Below are 21,797 nucleotides of genomic sequence, written 5' to 3'. Positions count from 1 at the left end.
TATGACGATTTGGAAGATAGAGAAGGTAATGTGAATGCTTCTAGTTTGTCAATTAGTTTCTGAGTAAGGTAACCTTCCTGATCCAACTCCAGGAATACCTGTTGGACTTCCCTGCTGTTGTTACGTAAAAGTTTCAGGGCCCTCCCCTTATATGCAAAGTCACTAACTGTATCACAACCACATGCATCTATACTTGTGTCACATTCTGAAACAGTGGAATGTCTATCTGTCATTAAATGCCAATGACATAATGGGAACATGTGCCCTCTGAACCCACTACCATAGACCAATATCCCTCTCTAGCAGCAAAAACAGCATGGATAATTCAACAGAGTTGCAGTCGACTTAAAACGGATCACGTGCTGCATGCATGCATGCTTAGGTACCATCCAATCAGTGGCCTCCACTAATTAATATACACGTATCCATTTAGCCGGGTCGCATGCCAGGCACGTCGCCTTACAATCCATAGTTTAGAGAAAATACCCAATACCCACACAGTATTTATATATATCGTGTGTTATTTCATCATCAACATCAACTCGAAAATGAATGCAATACATGTTTTGTACATCTGCCCACACAGGGATTCCAAGTTTCAGGATGTAGTTTTAATTAATACAATGACTCACCATACCAGAATATAGTGCCCCAATACTGCATATAGTACAACCTATGTTGGGTATAACATACATCATGACATTAATAATGCGACCAAATAGAGTTTTGTCTGATTTCACAATGATTTCACTTTCTTCTTCTTACACATTTTGATGAATGACTTCAGCTTGTTAGCTTGTTGTTAGTTAGTCTTGAATCTTGAATCCTTGAAGGTGGCATAGTTTTCAGAAGCGTTAGTAGCGATGTTTTTTTGGAACTGTCTTGATACGCTGAATAGGTCTGCAAATTGTTTGACCCAGCCATGAATGATGCCAACAACTGCTGAAACTCCTTCATTTTCTGTTTTGATTCTTCTTTGCTGTACAGTAGCTCCACAGTGAAGTTCTCATTTGTTTTATTTTGAACCATGTATATTAACTGTCATAGAAATGCTCTGTGATGCTCACCTATTATGTCATACCATTTGATAGCTCAAGTTTTCAGCCTCAAATTAGCTGTACTTCCTGGAGTCAGAATGTCCGCCTCAATGGTTTGGTCCACGGGGTTTCGCCCAAAGTAGAAGTTGCTGAACGTCTGCACTGTAAATTGTTCTGTCGTGAATGCTCTATATAGTATAGAGACAGGTATCTGGTATAGTTCACCTTATCATATGTAATAGAAGTCTATTACAACAGTTTATTCTGAATCATTACCAACACCACCACTTTTAAAAATATAATCCAATGTATACAGTATTAACTGTTCTAACATTAATGATTGACAACTAAAAACTGTTTTTTTTTATGAATTTGTATTCGCATAATCCAGGTGGAAAGTACAACTTTGCTACCGCATTTAAACCATGGAGGGAATGTTTAAACATAGAACAAGCAGGTAATTTGTGATGGAATATAGTTCAATGTGATATGTGGATGTTATCAACCCACGACAGTTCTACATAAAAAACAAAGTATTATAATACACTAAAACTTATCAAATTCGCAGTATAACTTGTCTACCCTACGTAAGGTATTAGAAATTAACGGCCACTTTTGGAGCATCGGTCAGGTAAAAGTTTGAGGGAAAAAATGACAGGAAATTTCCGTTAACGTACAATAACTATCAGTTGATTTTGATGTTAAAGTTCATTAGAAGTCACGTGTCTACCAAATCATTTTCAATTGCTTCAACAATTTTTTTTGTAAATATTAGGAAAGACTTGGCCTGTCCATTGCACTATCTCCCTCGTAATAACAACGCAAATCGTTCTTCCTTAGTTCAGTGTCGGGTGTTAACATGAAATTGAAACAGAGCTAACACTTTTAGACCCCAAAAAAGTCGTGTGGACACGTTCAAATTAACTCCTGTCTGTTACATGATGCAATCCCTTATACAATGTATCACTAAGCCATTATATCACATAATTAATCTCTCTATTGTTTCTGGCATTTTCACGAATCAGCTAAAAATTGCCAAAATTACTCCTATTTGCAAGAAAGGTTTCCCACACCAGCCCTGTAATTACAGACCGATTTCTATTCTGCCAGTTCTCAGCAAAAACTTTGAAAAATGTATCATCAAACAACTTCTGCAATTTCTCGAAAAACAAAAATTTCATTCACAAGAACCAATATGGCTTTCGTAAAAAGTACAGCATTAAACTCGCCCTTATTGATACTGTCTATAAATTGTTGAAAGACATTGACAAAGGTAATATAGTTCTTGGTGTTTTCCTTGATTTTGCAAAGGTCTTTGACACTATCAACCACAATATCCTCTTCTCCAAATTATCCAACATTGGCATTCGAGGTATTCCCCTGAAATTGGTTTGGAAATTATCTTGTTAACCGAACTCAGTATGTTAATGCATATAGTTGTAATTCCACACCCCTCCCCATTAGGTATGGTATTCCTCAGGGCTCTATTCTAGGTCCCCTTTCTGGTTTATATAAATGATCTCCCCTCCTCATCACCGTTCTTTAATTTCAAGTTATTTGCTGACGATTATAATCTGTTTCACTCTTTTAACAATCCTATTCATAATTCACTTGACATAGACTCCAACCTGTCCTTGATTAGCATTTGGTGCACAGCCAATGAACTAACAGACAATACAGATAAAACCAACTTCATGGTGTTCTCATCTGCACAAAGAAATTATCAGACATATAGGTACTCTCCTTTTGAATGACCATCCGATAAATGAAACAAACACCACAACATATCTTGGCTTAACTATTGACAATCACTTAACCTTGAAACCCCACATCAACAAAATTATGTAAAATATTCCACCCCTGATTGGACTGATTGCCAAAGTACGCTATCTTCTCCCCAAATTTGCCCTAATTCTTCAATATAATTCGCTGATTTTACCGCATATATCTTATAGATTTGAAGTATGGGGTATATAGTACATATCAAACAACATTAGACCAAATCTACAAGCTACAAAAAACTCGTATCATGCTTTTCAAAGATAATTTAACACACAGTAAACCATTATTTCACTCATTAAGAATGTTGAATATATATGACCTAAATACAAACTATGCATATTCATCCATGATCTGCTCCACCATAGACTCTCTCGGATAACAGAACACTACTTCACTTTATCTGATCATCAGCACTGCACCCGGTTTTCATCGCATTCCAGCTACAAACTTCCCCCTTGGCCAATTTTCAATAGACTTCCAAGGCGCTAAACTCTGGAACAATTTGCCAGCACATGTAACATACACTGTTAGTCGAACCGGTTTTAAAAAAAGAATTAAAAAAATACTTGATCTCCTCTTGGTCTTTCCGCAACATTTGCTTTTAGTTTTTATTTATTTATTTATTTATTTATTTATTTATTTATTTATTTATTTATTTATTTATTTATTTATTTATTTATTTATTTATTTATTTATTTATTTATTTATTTATTTATTTATTTATTTATTTATTTATTTATTTATTTATTTATTTATTTATTTATTTAACAAGGTATGAAATGACACTGGGTTTGTTTGCCGGTGCCCTATACCATGTAATTTCGCTAGATGCTTTTTTTCTGTTATTTAGTTATTTAGATAGTTTATTATAAAATTACTTATTTAGTTACTATTTATTTGTGTATATAATATTTATGTTATCATTTATTTATTTATATATATATTTTTTTCTGCCTTGGACAATCCTTATTAGAACAATATGCCACTTTTGTCGCCCTTATATTTCATTCATTTAAGATTACTTACGAGTCAAACTTTGGGAAGCAGGTTCGACTAGCTTCGCTATAGCTATTTCTGCTTCCCAACCATATTATTCATATTTACGTAGACTTTTATTTATTTATTTATTTATTTATTTATTTATTTATTTATTTATTTATTTATTTATTTATTTATTTATTTATTTATTTATTTACTTCTACTGTAACTATTTTCACTTTGTATAATATGGGAAATAAATAAAAACAACTTTAAAAAAATCTCAAATAAATAAAAAAAGATGTGCACTCAATATGTATGGCGCTGATATTGAAAAACAATTACTGCTATTTCAGGATTTTAGACAGTTCGATAATTTGGATAAAATCACGAAATAACACAAGTACTGAATAGGGAAATATATAAGTGAGGAATCATCATGAACATGAATGCAAACAAAATACCCCTAAATCGGCCTTTTTTATCGAACCTTGAAAATGTCGTACACTTGTAACTCAATATGCATAATCCTGATACAAAAAAAAGTTCGAATGAAATCAGCCTGTTCATTTCCGAGAAATGTGATTTTAGGATTTTTAACAAAATAACAAACAAATCTACAAAATTGATCAAGTCACAAAATAACACAAGATACGCTATTACCCATGGGAATAGTGCTTATGTGCACAATTTCAGCTGAGATGTTAAACATGGACGTGAATAAAAAACAAAACACCCGCTAGTCGACCATTTTTGTTCGAATCTCAAAAAATATATTACGTGCACCTGTAACCCATGAACGTTATATAAAATTTGAATACAGCCGCCTGTTCATCTTCGATAAACGGTACCGGATGATCAGAATTGGGCAAATCTGAGAATCAAAATGGCCGTCAGTCAGTCATATATTTATAAGCCAAAACAAATTGTTTTGTTGCCCTTAGCGACCGACCGAAAAATATGAAATATCGGGTCGCGTTTTTTTTTTTTTTAATAGGTCTAAATATTAAAAACTCACCATTTTAGGCAGTAAAAAGTGTTTCCCGGACCGTTGTTTTATCCCCAGGGTCCCCTGGGGTTAAGTGGCGACTTTGAACCTCGGGTTGATCTGTATTTCTCTGACATGTTCCGAATACTATGAAGTCTGAAGAGCAAACACGTTTTTTGCATTTCAGGCCATTTTGACATTTGCGATTCGAAGGACAGTTTGTGCACAATATTAAAAATATCGCCGCACCCAGTATTTTCTTAATTAAATAAAAACATTATTTTGAATCAAAAACAATACGTAAATATAATTTTTAATACATGAAATGCACAAAATGTTATTGAATTTACAAAACGTGACATATAATATTAAAACTCTCATCCCAGTGGCGGATCCAGAGGGGGGAGGGGCATGCGCCCCCCAAACGCATGACGATTCATATGATCTGGATTATGCATAGATTCTCTGCGATTTACGCTCCGTATATCTTAAGCGTAGCTTGGACCCCCCCAATACATTTTGCTGGATCCGCCACTGTCTCATCCGGCTTACATCACAAACAAAACGACGGCTTTTGCACGTTGTTTTAGCGCTGTCAGTATTCTCACTTCCGGGTTTGTCATCGTGTGCCGTACGTTAGTACGTACAGCGGTAGCGAACATGGCGAACACGTTTGCTGTGTGCATGACAGCAAAAGCTGGATCAACTATTAAACTTTAAATTAAGTTTAAAAAAATCCGACCGATTCGGGCCGACTTGAGGCAACGTAAGTTTTTTTTCTGGCCTTATAGTAAGTCACAATACATGCTCTTTGTGTTGTGTTAGAATTCTTTGCAATGAAGTTCGTTACATTTTCGAAGGAAACTCTGACTCGTTACGTGTAGGGGCATGAGTGGGGATAAAGTCACATACAAACTAAGTCACCAATAACCGTGAACTAAAGAAAGATTTGACATCGAGCTAAAAATAATAAAAAATAAAAAAATCATTAACCAATTTAGCTATTTCCGGTTGGGTATGGGTTTTTCCATTCGAGTCACGTGTGTTTTTTATTGATTCGAGTGTTGTCCTGAGTAGTAACTACGCCAGTATAATTCTTGGAATCGACACGGCAACACCGACATGGCGTGTCCACTAGTAATCATAACAAACGCTGTAGTCTGCTTGACATTGACTCTAGGTGCACACGTGGTAAGTTCATCTTCGTTTACGTCAATCGATGGTAACTTTTGCCAGTATTATGAGAAGAAAAAAAGTTCGTCGAACTAGCCTGGGACAAGCCTGGTGACAGATTTGGCACGTATCCAGGCAAGTCTGAACCAGCAGACGGTATACATTTCTAGTATACGTAAGTAACTTCACGGCACGAACCCGCCTCCCACCCGACATGAATCTACGTGTTCGTGGACCCGTACTCTATATATGATTCATTTTGTTGGGGACAACTAGGGTTGGTCGCTGGGTGGTAACCTAAAATATTCAATGGAATGTTAAGATCTCAAAATATTAGAGGCGTCGTCAATACAAATACAAATACAAACACTCGTAGCAGAGGCGGTGGCACGAAATTGTGCATGTAGGGGCAAGATCTGATCACCCCTCCTAGGGGGTACGGGGACATGCTCCCCCTTAATAAATTTGAAATCTAGACCCTCTGAAACGCTATTTCCTGCATTTTGAGGGCAAAATTTTGCCGCCACAAAGGATTTCAGCTTAATTTTAGGGGGGTGACGCCCCCAACAATTCTCGGGGCGCGCGATCCCCCCCCCCTGTGCCGCCGCCACTGCGTAGCCAACGTCTTGTGGCACTTATTAGTTGAAATGTTTTTGACAACCGCGAGTACACGGTATGTCATGTTGGTGATTGTGTATTATAACAACACGTTATAATACAGAGTGATTGGCTACAGGCTATTTACCGACAATGTGAATGGGACACAAAACACGAATTATTTTGAATTCACTTAACATTTCTAATTTAATAAAATCATTTAAAAATTGTCATTAAATAAAGTATTTAACTTAATATAACTTATAATTGATTCTCGTTGGTCTTGTCCCATGGGACTACGCGCGAGTAAAATGTATTGTTTGGTTAATAACACGAAATTCCAAATCGCGGTCGGCCGGGTGTTGGGGCACTCTCACAATAAAACAAAGTACTAAAATTATTTTCAAATTAGAATTTCTTTTTAATTACAGCACTGATTCTCGGTTTTCTAAATATAACGATTCCTAAAATGGAAATACCGACGGCCGGTCGTTTGACATTTGTCGTCACCCCGCAAATCCACCTTCTAAAACAAACTGTACACGCGAACTTTTCACCCGAATCGCAGTTCGCCAATCCTACCGAACAATACTATATACAAGATTAGATTTATTATATATATTTTTTTTCTGATAAGTTTTCTATGACCTGTAGCAAAGTTTACTATTGATCAACTATTGTTCAAACTGTATGCCGAGAGTCACGTCGCTAACAATAGACGTAAAAGGGGGCCAACCTTTAACCTGTAGTAAATACTTGCCAGACGCTACGTAAGTTTGGGAATTCCCAAGCCTTAGTCTCGGTATTAGTATCGGTGAAACAAATTTAAAATTAGAGTCGAACATGTTTCACCATTTGTCTGTTTATACATTTTAATATATCTTACGTAATCCTGTCACAGAACTCACACGTCCGTTGAAATTACTACAACACACGTTTTTCCGGTATGTATCTCTTCCTTATTCGGCAATACGTGCTTTGCTGTGAGCGAAGTAAAAACATATAACAACTACTAGAAAAAAGGGTATTGCAAATCTATGCAATTTGTCCCAAAACCACTGCACTGTTGCTCGTGTAGGAAGGAGGTAAAACATATTAAATGTGCTCGCAATATAAAAATATATGTTACATCCTACCACGGTTACCAAGTGTAACCGCCATTATACTTTCACGCCCAGCTCTTTAGCACGGGCAAAGAGGTCGAACACGTTAGCCCGTACTGAGAAAACAGGAGCGAACGCTTAGTACGGACTATGAAACAGCTATTCCAAACTAAATCTGACCCGTTTTTTTGCTTACTAAGACTCAATTATATTTTGATTATGAAAATATTCATTATTTGTGCCTGTCACATACCAACTAAACGGATGTCAGTTTAAGTTAGGAAGATATATTTGGATTTAGTGGATCAAAACAATCTAGAATTAATCACAGGAAGTTAATATGTTGATAAAAATACGCACATTTGATAGAGGAAGCAAAACCAGCATAATAATCATCATCCTGATAAAAATAGCTCAAAATAAGTGGGGGGGGGGGAAACAATAATGTTCATATTTTTTTCAGCCCCTCACAGAGTCTCTAATAATCAACCATAGGGAACGTTATAAGTACAGAATAAAGAGGAATTGAATAAAGTCCTACAGGAAAACATAGTGACGATGAAATATAACTATTTTAGTAATTGTCAAGAAAATTTGAAACAATAAACAAACACAGAAAGAAATTAAAACATAACAAAAAAGGAAAATATAAATATACAAACAAAAGTAAAAATATTCCGCACAATTATTACGAAGGACATTAATTTGTATCTAAACAATATCATATTTGGTTATATCATCAATGAGTATAAAGTTGGATTTTGTGAACATATCATGAGATATCATGTTATGAAAATTGTGTGCTAAATACCAGGTTGAATTTACAACACAGGTTAACGTCTATACCGTTACAGTTACGTTTCTTTTTACATTATGCGCATCTGCCCATGAGATACATTCACACCAGTTTGAATGTAAATATGTTGCTAACTTCAACATTTGAATATGAATATGTTGCTAACTTCAACATTTGAATATGAATATGCTGTTAACTTCAGCGGTGTGCCCCAAATCTGTTTTTTTTACTGTGTATATGTAATTGACGGGGCACTGGGTTTGTATTCGTGAATGTGTATCCGGCAATAACCTCAGCCCAAATCAGTTGCAGTAATATCATGTGAAAAGTAGAAAAGCTCCCTCGAACATGTTTTTGTTAACTATCTAGATAGTTAGCATTTTAATGTATGTTTAAAAGTTGACATGGATTATTCTGGAATTCATAGTAATATTAAACTGACTAACGTTTGCTTTGGTAATTTCATTCCATGGTAGTATCAGGGGTAAAATTCTTCTCCTATGGGGTTCTCTACACGTGTCAGGGGGGAATCTCGTCTCGTCTCTCTATCGCGTCCCCTTGAGGTACGGGATCGGGAAAGTCACTTAAGCTTTACAGTCAAACAAGACACACACAACGAAATACGTTTCAACTCTCGTCTTAGTCGGTCATTTGAGCACTCTATAAGACACAGCGCCCTGGGGAAAAATCCCCAAGACTATCGCAAGGCTGACCCAAGACTCGCCCAAGACTCTCCAGGACTGCACTGCGTCAGTTCTGGTGTACTCGCCAAGACCAAGTCAAACTCTCTTTATTCATTTTCAAAACATTAACCAATTGCAATACAGTAAAAAGACTCTAAGGCGTAACCTTCAATCATAAAGCCAATCACACTAAGTACTGGAAACGTCATATCTTTTGATTAATCGTTCACTACATTAATAACTACGAATACTAACTGTCAGAAATAGTAGTCCGAATAGCGACGGTTATCTCGTAATTAGTTCCAAATCACTGAGCCAAGTTCCGTCCAAAACTTCACATGGCCTAAACGGTGCCAGACATAACACAGCAATTCGCTAGTACTAGTAATCAACTAAATAAGTCGATGAACAGATACGCAAAAACAAATTCATCACAGTAGTTTCTATTCGTTGTTTAAACCATTATTCAGAGTTCTTACATATTGCTCTTTGAGTGATTGCATCGTATGTTTCCAAGTTAATTCGTGATTTGGGGTTTGTTCCTAATGAAATAGGGAACCTTGTCAGAGTAACAAAATCACTTTTAAAGAAAACCAACGAAGGGCAAGGCCACTAGAGTCTAACTATTTTCTTAGGAATTATATCCGACTTCCTTTTCCGCTTAACAGTCATGTTGCACTCAACCCATGCACTATGAAACTAATTTTAATTCTATTGATTACGCCACTCAAAACAAAAGTTTCTCATACATTGGGGAAAAAGACATTTAATTCCGCACATAATTATAGCCAATACAAATAAAAAATCTATATATATGGCTTGCAATAGATTCTCAACGTGCGCACAAGTTCAATAACACAAGTTCAAAAACCAAAATATTTTAAAGCGGGAGGGTCGTCTCCTGCGCACGCGCAGAAATTGAGTCCCAACCGACGATAACAACACACGCTAAAAACGCAAAGGCTCATGGGTAGAAGCTTGTTTGTAAACAAAGACACGCTATGGCCATCTGATGCTTGCGCAGGTGACGACTCCGCCGCTTTAAATTACGTACGCTCATAAAATTGTTTCTACACGCGTAATTTGTAACTTCTTCACAATCTAATCTCATCGTGTACGGATAAGCATTCAACTGCTTCACATCTAACGTTATATCCTAACAACTTTTCCATGCTGTCTATGGGTGGAAAATAAACCTTAAAAGTAACAAACTTTATCCACAGATAGAGTACATGTATTATTTGTTATGGTGTGTCGTATTCAGAGTCTTGTGACCGGGTAATTATATGTTTAAATTTATTGTTTTGTATTTACAAAACGAGAAATTCAATCTTATAGCAATTTGACGCTACGCACAGTCCTTCTACAGGACTATGCAGTTTACTATAATTTCAATTGACAAACCTGTTCGTTTAAAGCGGGAGGGTCGTCACCTGCGCACGCGCAAGAATTGAATCCCAAGCAACAGGGGAGTACAGGGGTGGATGGTGGATCGGTTTGCGTTTCTGAAGAGTCTGGAACCCGATACTGTTTTGTCCCAATGTTGTAATTTCAAACAGTGTTTTGCACTTTAGTTATCCTCTGGAGTTATTAATTTGTTTTACTACTTACTCGTATAACATTTTGTTATTACTCAAACGTTTCAATAAATGTCAACACACAATTAGCCGAGCATACGACTCTGAACATTACCTTGTACAGTATATGCGTTCAACACTGGAACATGTCAGAAACTGCTAATCGTGTATCGTAATATATTGTACCTGTGCTACGATTACATTATTGTGATTGGATGATATCCTATATAATTTATGTAAGCCATGTTTAAATATAGCGTAATGCACCATTTATTCATGGCTTATGGTGTCAACTTTATTCTCCAGAATATGAATACCAATTATTTATACTAAATCAGAAGCTTTCGAAAATTTAATTTAATTTTTTATTACGCTAGGAAAATGAAGTAAAATGATACCTGTATAATGGGCTGCCGTCTTGACTGGTTAGCTCGAGCGAGCATGAGCATCACTACCGACAACTTGTACGATGTGGTGGTCATAATACTGTTTTACTTTATGTGATTTATCTTACAGGAAGCACTGACTTGTGACGGTGGTCACAGTCCTAAATATCTCTCTCACGATCCATATGGCAACCAGATGTGCCAGAAATGCAGTAAGTGTCCACCGGGATCAGGGGTCAGTGTCGAGTGTCAGGGGTCACGTGACACCGTATGTGAACGTTGCCCAGAAGGCACCTATTCCGGTACGTGGAGCGCTACAAGGATATGCTTACCTTGTACGATGTGTAGCCCACACCAACGGACCATTAGAGAGTGCACCAGTACAAGGAATGCAAAATGTGTCAAGAATTGTGACGTAGGTAAGTACGGCCGGTCAATTTCGACATTTTGTGTTGATCTCTATTCAAACTGTTGATTTTATCAGAAAATAAGACCGGCTTACAAAATTGTTTAGATACCTTATCCACCTACACAAAACAATGGAAACTATCAGTCAACACAGAAAAAACTAAAATTATGGTTTTCAACAAATCGAACAGACTATTAGAAGATAACATATTTTTCTATGAAAGCAAAGAAATTGATATTGTTAAAAAAATCAATTATCTTGGTATCACTTTAAGCCCAAATGGAAAATTCAAAGAAGTCATAAAAAACTTAAAACGTAAAGGTCAAACGGTCATGTTCTCTTTAATTAGGAAACTAGGACAACATCCTAGTATAAACATAAAAACATTGATGTCTTTATTCTATAGGATCGTAAGACCTATTCTGACATATGGCAGTGATATATGGGGCTATGAGAGTTCTTATAAATCGGAAGTTGAAGATATCCATTTACATTTCTGCAGATTTATTAGTATCAAGAGAAACACTCCCATAATGGCAATATACGGAGAGTTGGGTGAATATTTACTACATCTATTTATAAAAAAAAACAAATGATCAAATACTACAACCGCGCAATAAATTCGCCTAACGTACTAATTAAAGAAGCAGCAATACTAAACAAGCAAATGAACAGTAAATGGTATAACGCAATAACGACACAATTGAACAACATCAATGAAAGTGGCACAATTAATTTGGACAGAATAACAACAACTGCTGAAAAAAAAAACAATTTACAAATAAAATTGAAAAAATAGTTTAAACAGTACTGGAAAGAAGAATTGAATAATGATCGAGATGGTAATAAATTGAGAACATACAGAACATTTAAAAATGAATTCGAATTAGAAAACTATTTGATATCACTGAAAAATGTTGAACTAAGACAAACATTATGTAAATTTCGACTAAGCAACCACAACTTAAAAATAGAAACAGGACGACATTCCAAACCAAAAACACATGTAAAAGAAAGAGTATGTGAACTTTGCACAAAAAAACAAATAGAAGACGAACAACATCATTTCACCATAACTTGTCCATTTTACAGTGACCAAAGAAAATTAATATTTGAAAAATGTAAGAAACAAATTAATAATTTTGATAATTCTACAATTGATGAAAAATTTGCACTGACAATGAGTTATAATTTAACCTCATTACATATCACACTTGGACAATTCATTTAAACTGCCCTCGACTTAAGACAGAAACACCTCCAAGATTTGTAACTCTTAATGTCTTAACGCATTATTATTGTTATTACTTTTTAACAATGGTTTCTTCTACCTTTATTATTGCTAATGATGGGATATATTACTATTCATGCTTTTTTTTATTTCTTTTATTTCGATTATTATTATTATTTTTTTAAATCACTACTTAGTGTTTTGTATTATTAGTCTAGTTTTGTTTAGTGTAAATGTGACCATTTTAATTCCCCCTGGAAATTTTATGTGTTTAATAAAAGTAAAGTAAAGTAAAGATAATGTAAGCAAATAACACCGAATAAACGGCAAGGTAAATACTACGTCTAATTATAGTAAACACGTACTGCGTGCGTGACTCGAACCGGCGCTCGCGTACGGCACCTACCACTACACGTCTTCCCCTTGGCCACCGGGCATCCCCCCAAAAAGTACGTGTTTACTATAATTAGACGTAGTATTTACCTTGCCGTTTATTCGGTGTTATTTGCTTACTTTACTTCCTCTGTCGACAGCAACTATGAGTTTGAAAGTAAAGATAATGTTGCTCACAACACAACAGAACACTACACTACACTACGCTGCACTACATAACACGTGATCTAACTCCTTGGCTGCCGCGGTTGCTTTGAGTTTATGAGTTCACAATTATTTGTTATTGTGTTGAGTTGTCCTTTTTTTATTCATCACAGGTTTTTATCTTGACACATTAAGTGACAATTGTGAAATGTGTTCGTGGTGTTTTCCTGATCGTCCTGAATTATTCACGCCAAGATTAGACGATTGCATGAGATCGGAGATACCGGTGGATTACCAGTGTATGCAAAGTGCGTATGAACACCGTCCTTTCGTGATGTCTTCGAGGAGTGAAAGCACACTGCCTGTCACCAATCAAGGTATGTCAGGCCCGTGGCCAGCACTTTTGAATAGGGGGTTCGAAAACAACAATAATATATTTGACGTGAAACGTGTGAATTTTGTAATATTCAAAAAGTGTCTTTGAGCTGTTTCAGACATTTTTATATTCTCACTTTTAAATTCAATTGGTTTACTTTGTGTTACGTTGCTAAGTTATTTCACATAACATCTTTGAACTATTTTAGAGAAGGGGTCCCGAGCCATTCCCCGCTCACAGACAAACACACAACAAGTGTATCTTAGCATTATTGTCTATTGTTTTAAGGTAAAAGGCTACTCACGAATTTTTTGCTTTTTGCAGATGTTAGTGCACATAAAAGTGACACGATTTCATGTCGAATTCTGTCTACAATTATTCATTTTAGTATTAGTCAATGTTGTATTATGTAATTTTATTTCTGTACAGAGCCTCAGCCTATTGTACAAAATGTAATGGGTAGAAAAGTGCATATCACGTTTTAAAAACAATACAACATCCATGTAAACATATGATACTAAGTTAAGCGGGATTCATATTCATCTCGTCGCTTGAAAACTTTTGAAAGATACAGAACTATTTGATATATGGTGTGGCAGTTTGTGTAGCAACGAAGTAAGCCCAGACTGTCAGTATTTGCATAATTGCATAGGGTTATTGACAAAAGATCAGCATTTAGATCATTATAAAATGGACACATTTTCTACCATGCTAAATTCAAATGTATCATTGCAAAAACTAAAAAAATATTGATCTAACTGCTTATTTGTGTGTCTGCCTAACCCGTCAGTATATATTTTAGTCTATAATTGTTGCCAATAAATCTTTTAGGTTATAAATATACTACTTTGATTTTTCCGAAAATACACAGCCTGGATGATTGTGATCTTGGGGCATGCCATTCTTGTTGACAATTTTTTTATTCTTTGAGTAAATATCTCAGTAGTATCTCCAACTTGTTTTTCAAACCAGACAATGCCGAAACCATATTTGAACAGGAGATTTTTATGTGGGTTTCCCATTTACCGTAAGTATGTCGGTCTTGTCTAATAGTTTAAGCATGATATAACATATTTTGCGGTTCCAGCTATCTTTTATTATTTTAACCAATATGAGCCTTCCACATTCGTCCAACATCGCTACATTGTTAGTACAACTATTAACGCCAAGTAGATATCTGCAAAATGTTGTCTATACCCTCTCGATTTTCGAATTTTCGTACCCCCTATCGCTACCATAAGAAATAGGTGGCATAATGATTGCATCAAACAAATTAAATGCACTAACCAATGGCATACCACCAAGGTATGTAAATTTGTTGGTTCACTGTAAATCTATTTTTAGAGGGCGAAAAAATAATATGCATACAGTTGCAGTTTAGCTGCAGTCTCAATAGACTTCAATGACTACATCTCCTTTATATGAACCCACTAAAAATATACATGTAATAAATATTCTCAGACATCAAACAAAATATGATTGAATTGCATAGTTTCAATGCTGAAGCAACACTGTGGGGTAAATTGTTGGCTGCAAGAAGCTCTTCGACCTATACAACTCGTGATGTTAAATCTTCGGCATTTTTTTAATAATATGTTCAACCCGTAGCTGTACACTATTGTCCAATAACAGAGGCTACACGTACTAATACAATAAGTTAACTACATTTGGCTGATACACTTGGAACAAAAAAGTATATATGCCATCATTAACTTGAAGAATACAAAACTAATGAACCAAACTAGGAAAGTATAGTGTCGTGTTGTCGTGTCAATCCCGTTCGATCCCCACACTTCACTAACTGAGCGAACACTAGCACAAGACAAGCTGCCCTAATCAGGACCATCACATCCTTCAGAAAGTGACTACCATTACGTTGTTTCAATGTTGTTTTAATATTTAACATCAGCTGCTTGAACGCGATCTTCATTACACCATCGCGGATTCACCGAATAAAAGCTTGCCCATTTATAACAACGTTTTTTTTTGACTTGCTGCTGTTGAGCTGAGACGTAACTTCGCGATTGACATTTAAAGTTTGCAGCCACCAAAATGCTCATTACTATACAATTTCGGCTGAGTCTGATAGTTACCTCACTGAGTCAAGTGATTTAAATGATGATAATTTATACTGTTTGTTTTATTATGTTCTAATCTACGATCATCAATCTATTCACTTCCAAAATTTAGGGGGTTCGACCGAACCCCCCGAACCCCCCAAACTACGGGCCTGTTATGTTTTACGTAAACTGACAGTCACCAGAGAAAAAAAAAAGAAAAGCAAAGGAATGTGTCTCAATAAATATTAGAGTTTCTTAAAACCGAAAACTACCCAAGCTCCAGCTAGCAAATATTACTCTGCGGATTTCTTACTCTCGTTCATAATAGTCAAAGAAGCTTATTTGCAGATGAATATAATAACGTAATTCACTATCTAGGGTCTGGTATTGTAATGTAATGTTGAGTAAAATACAAAGCGAACCTTAACGATAAGGTAAACTCATATTTAGTTGGAGGCGGATGAATCGTCGTCACATCGCGCCGCATATGTGCGACATTTGACTTGATAAACATTCATTTTCTCCACAATCCAATGCCCTGAACGCCACTTGCACAGAGGGCGTCGATCAGGGGGACAGGGGGACAGGTCCCCCCCACTTTCTGAAGGGTGGGGGACACAATATCAACTGTCCCCTCCACTTTCCTGACTTACCCAAATATCAATATTAGGCTTATATCAAAGCCTGCGTTTGTGTAAGGCCTTTGGTTCTCTGTACATGTACTGTATTCTTAATGATCAAGAATGAAAATCCCCAAGTATGCACCAAATAACTTCATTTTGGTTGCATTTTTCAAAAATTCCTACCTTTCGAGAGGGACACATCCCTCCTCGGGGTTCCACACCTATATTCCGACACAGGGGCGGATCCAGCAAAATGTATTGGGGGGGGGGGGTCCAGGCCTATAGGTCGAATACAAGGGACCGTGCGATTCAGACGATGCTATGCGTAATCCAGATGCATTTTCATGCATGACCCCCCTCTGGATCCGCCACTGTTCCGACACCCCTATGTTCCGACATTCCTATATTCCGACACCTCTATGTTCCGACATTCGTATATTCCGACAACCCTATATTCCGACAACCCTATGTTGAGATGCTAATAGGTTCTGACACCTACGAAATTTTAGAAACGTTTTTGACATTTCACTGCGTTTTTATCTCTTTACTATAACAAAAAATATCATTATCCTTCTTCAAATATTATTCTACGCTCACCTTTTGTAACACAATGTTACATTTCTTTACATTAAAAAATAACTATGCCGGATTATAATACTTGCCACTCTTCTGACCATGGGCTTTCATGGAGGTGTTTTTGGAATCATCGTCGGCAATCTTCTCAGACGCGATGTATCCTATCAAGCTTTTTTAATTATTGCCAAACGTTCAGATCAACAATAAACTATGTACCTGACAGTCTTCATCTGGGCCCCTGACAACTTGTACTCGGGAAGACCTAAATTACATTGTTTAGTACTTTTATGTTCGACGATCATCCAATAAATTCTGAGCCGGCCAGAATGTGCCATATTTTCAATGGAAATATGTACGCTAGTGGTCGGAAGCCAAAATTGAATAAATACCCCTCTTCATGGTAGAACAAAGCAACATGTTTTTTCTCTGTTCAGCGCGATCAGTCTAGTTACAGAATACTGACTGTACAAATAAAATTAAGACAAGGCTGTCAAATTTACATGCCATAAAATAAACAGAAACATGGGAATTAATTTGGTCAATTTTGGCTGTAGAATCTGAGCCGTTTTGCCCCCGAAAATCAGAGTAAATATGTTAGCTTTAAAAAATTATACACAGCGTCAAATAAAAAGGGAATATAATATAATTACGTAATAGCCTGTCACATATTAAATAGCAATACCTCAGACAAACACCATCGTGTTATATATCAAATTAAAGCTATATTGGTGTAGCGTACAAGTATTACGTTGGATATTACATCGTATAATCCATTACTTATTGACATTATGAATTCATTAACTTTATTATACGTTATTCAAAATCATCAAATGGCATTTTCTGGGCAAATGCTGTCTATGATAAAATGAATTAGTCATTACATATACATGTATTTGAAAGTAAGTCTTTTTATGCTTTCTCAATATTTTATTTACTTATATATTTATTCATTTATTTATTTAAGAGAACGCTATTACACTGCCAAGAAATTACATATAGATAAAAATGGAATTCAAATAGATGGCGAGACGTTGCCTGACCTAAGATTTACATAAGTACATTAAACATATATAGCAAAGAAGTTTGGGTAATTTACACAAACGTGAAATACAAAATTGACGACTGCACAATGGAGCGAATAGGCAGTTTCAAATACATCTGCAGAACACGAAGGATATTGACAAAAAAATAATGTAAAGTATAAATACGGGATATACATGTTTTGGCAGATATAAGGATAAGTATTTAAATTGTGTATTATATCAACTGTAATTTATGAGTGTAACATATGGGAATATTTTCAGAATAAAGAGGAATATCAGAACAATGCAATGGAACAACGAAGAATAGAATAGAATAGTGCTTTCTGACTTCCTTAAGGAAATCTGTCTAATATGGACCTTAATCTTGAACGATGAATTATGCATCAAATTTGCAGGTAGTATAAACTTGTGCAATATCCTCGCATTAGAGGAAGCCGGCCTATTGTATATTTGAATTATCGGATAAATATCTGATAATTCTCGATGTTTTAGATTGGTATTAGACAGGGTCTACAGCTGGGTGGTGGTTTAATTTTTTTAAACATGGAATTCTCTAAGACCTATCAATGTCTTAGATTGATAGGAAAACGTATAACGTGTGGAGGTAAACAAGGAATGTTGGCCGAAAACACACAACATAGGAATGGAAAGAGATAGTGTGAAACCTTTGTATTTTTTGGCAATCTCAGAATCTTATGCAAACACTACGGAATGCTAAATGCAGTGCCTATTCATCTCTCGCATAATAAATACATAAATAAATGATTTTAATTAATATGTAGATAAACTTGGAAAGGTGCTACCGGATGTAAACGGCAACCTTGCAATTCCGCGACTGACGAATATCGAAGTACAACTTTCATGAAAAAGGTAAAATAATTCTCCGATAATTATCGATCTAAAACTTCGATAGTTAGACAATTGGAGGTTGGAATTTAAGGTTGGAACCACATCCAACAGACACGGATATTGTCAAATAATTGTCGAAGTATTAGAATGATACAATGGGCAACATTGTTTGATAATTCTCTGATAATTATCCGATAACATTATGCAAGATCCCGCCTTCACGGACTTTCGAGCATCATGGCCGGACAACACTACAGTTGGATTTCCAGTATTAACCCACAGGACATCCTGGTTATATCAAGGCAGTAAAAGGTCACGCACTGCTAGTCAGATTAAGTTTGACACAAGTATACTGTGTGTCGGAACATAGTGGTGTCGGAACATAGTGGTGTCGGAACATAGAGATGTCGGAACACAGGGCAGTCCCCCCTTCTCAGACACCCCCCCTGTTCGCGCAAGCGCGGACATTGGCCGTTTACGCGGACACAAAAGTGTCCCCCTCACTTTTCAGAATGGATCGACGCCCCTGCACTTGCATCAATTACCACCGGTGACTCCTTCGATACCTTCCAATCACCTAAAAAATACTTAATTGAAGGTTGGTATTTTGCTGCTGTATCTCCCCTCTCTGCCGGTTTCAAGACCGTCGTGAGACAGGTTATTTTTACCCTACTGATGTAATATAATGGAATATAATGTCTCTGTCTCAGTGACTGATTCGGTTTTGTCATCCTAACTTGTTTGCTTGCGCCACTAACTCTTGCCTCGACTTCTGTTTGTACTAGGTGATGTGCGCAACAGTCAAAATCGCCATCTTTGTTTATATGAGACCCATATATCGCGCATGCGTGGTACGACGACTAACGCCCCTTAGGTGACAATGTTTACTAATAATACCTATACATTTTTCACTTCACCATATTTCAGTTTATATTAATTGCCCACATTAATTTCTATAAATAGCGACCATCAACCACACGTTTAAATCACTTCCTAGGCCACGTGTTACTGAAAGTATGCATACATTATTAAATACTAGTAATATTGGTTACTCTTACTGACATAGCTGTTGCCATTGTTTACATGTAGACATGTCACAGTAATTCGGACAGCTGTAGAATGTCAGTATCAAGAATCATATGCTGTATATAAGATATTATGATAGTACTAAATTTAATATTAATTAATGATATAGAAGACGAAGGTCACCTCTAGTTAGAATGGGCCAATTTACTATAATCTAAGAGTCAGGTATGATCCAAAATACTACTAGAACATTACTTTTATAAAAAAAACAGCTAAAATTTTGACAATATCTGAAATGTATGATGTACTACCACATTTACTGTTCCAGTGATCTGCATTCTACACTTTGGCCGTATGTTGAAACTGGAATAAATTACCATATCATTACAAGTTATAATAATTGCAAACTAATAATTCAGCCAATGGAAGAACGGGAAAGGATAGTATAACTCTTTCCATTGTTTCTCGACACGTTGTATTTGTACGTGAAAGAGACGTTTGCTAGGTACGATAAGAGGCATTTAGACATAAATCATTTTGCAAACTTTTATCTCGAAATTGCGTAAACTTTTGTATTTATTTCGTAATTTCAGAATATTCGGAAGATAGAGAAGCTGTGCAGCTAGGTGATACGGGCGATGGTAATAGTAAAGACGCCATGTTTAATATAGTGACAGCCAAAGATAGATTTGGAGTTGCTACAACAAAGAATTTTCTCTCTCGCGGTACCACAATTCCCACATGTAAAGGTAATGAACGAGATCTCACAAAAGTTAATACCGGTCCTCCTATTGGGATGCTAACGCGGATAGATGTTGAGCAAACCGAAAAATGGAAGAGTGCAGCCCACCACACGCCAATTATAATCATGATACTGAGTATTATAACCACAATCGCAATTGCTATTCCTATTGTCGTTCTTATAACGTATCGTAATCGACGCATAACACGGTCCAACGAGAAAGAATCCCTTTTGAAGAGGTCGACAAATTTCGTCGAGCGTGGCCATGAGAGAGCGTCAATAGAATGCAACACAGACACACATCCCGAGTATTCGGATATCGATGACCAAAATAACAACAACAACGAAGATGAATGTACCGAAAAAAATAAACCTAATAAAAAATACTATAATTTGGGCGTGCAAGACGACACCAAACGCTTGCCAAACAAACACTCATACGGTGGGTCATACTATACGTTAAACGTAGAAACTGAATTAAACCAGAGTGTACGTTCTGCGGATTTAATTGAGAGAAAGTCTCAAATTGAAAGTGTGTTACAAATCAATGTATGTGGCCAACCACTGTCTGAGGGTTCACGTATAAACAGTCTATCACGTGATAGTGGATATGAACAAGATATTGATGACAAAATGTGCAGTTTAGATGAACATATTATGTTATCCGAGCAGTCGATATTTTCTGATAACGGAACCAGAGTCTAAACATCCACCGATATTTTCAACACTATATTCACATAATATTATTAATATTATTTACCAAGACACAAAATCTTGATTATATTTTAACTGATTTGCATAGTTATTCACTATTTTTATACGGAACGTTACGCACATATATTTGAACAACTCTGGAACGACACACTTGACGGCAATGCTAGTTAGTCTAAGTAGCTAACATAGTATTCAACCTTAAAGCGGAAGAGTCGTCACCTGCGCACGCGCGGGAATCGAGTTCCAAGCGACGATAACACGCGCTAACAAACGCAAAGGCTCATGGGTAGACGCTTGTTTGTAAACATTGTCAAGCTATGGCCATCTGACGCATGCGCATGTGACGACTTCCCCGCTTTAATACCAGGAGTCAGCCATATAAACTGTTTATGTTTAATTCCAGAAAGAAACTTTTACATATCTATATAAGTGTAATTTCAGTCTGTTATACATAAATAAACTGCTTGACCTCAATTGAAGTTTATTTGATGGTTATTCAAAAGGGCTATGT

The 21,797-nt window shown here is 36.2% G+C and overlaps 1 protein-coding gene across 1 annotated transcript; it reads left to right on the top strand.

Moving 5' to 3' along the window:
* Nucleotides 1-5,883: 5,883 nt before the first annotated feature.
* Nucleotides 5,884-21,765, top strand: LOC102801757 (uncharacterized). The gene is made up of 4 exons (XM_006817727.3): nucleotides 5,884-5,976; nucleotides 11,231-11,519; nucleotides 13,451-13,654; nucleotides 20,424-21,765. Exons 1-4 carry the CDS (start codon nucleotides 5,908-5,910, stop codon nucleotides 21,275-21,277), a joined length of 1,416 nt encoding a protein of 471 aa, XP_006817790.2. The 5' UTR covers nucleotides 5,884-5,907; the 3' UTR covers nucleotides 21,278-21,765.
* Nucleotides 21,766-21,797: the final 32 nt, after the last annotated feature.

Source organism: Saccoglossus kowalevskii, chromosome 4 (genome assembly GCF_978046115.1).
Source record: "Saccoglossus kowalevskii chromosome 4, keSacKowa6.1, whole genome shotgun sequence".
Lineage (NCBI taxonomy): Eukaryota > Metazoa > Hemichordata > Enteropneusta > Harrimaniidae > Saccoglossus > Saccoglossus kowalevskii.
This window is presented reverse-complemented; position numbering and strand designations above follow the sequence as displayed.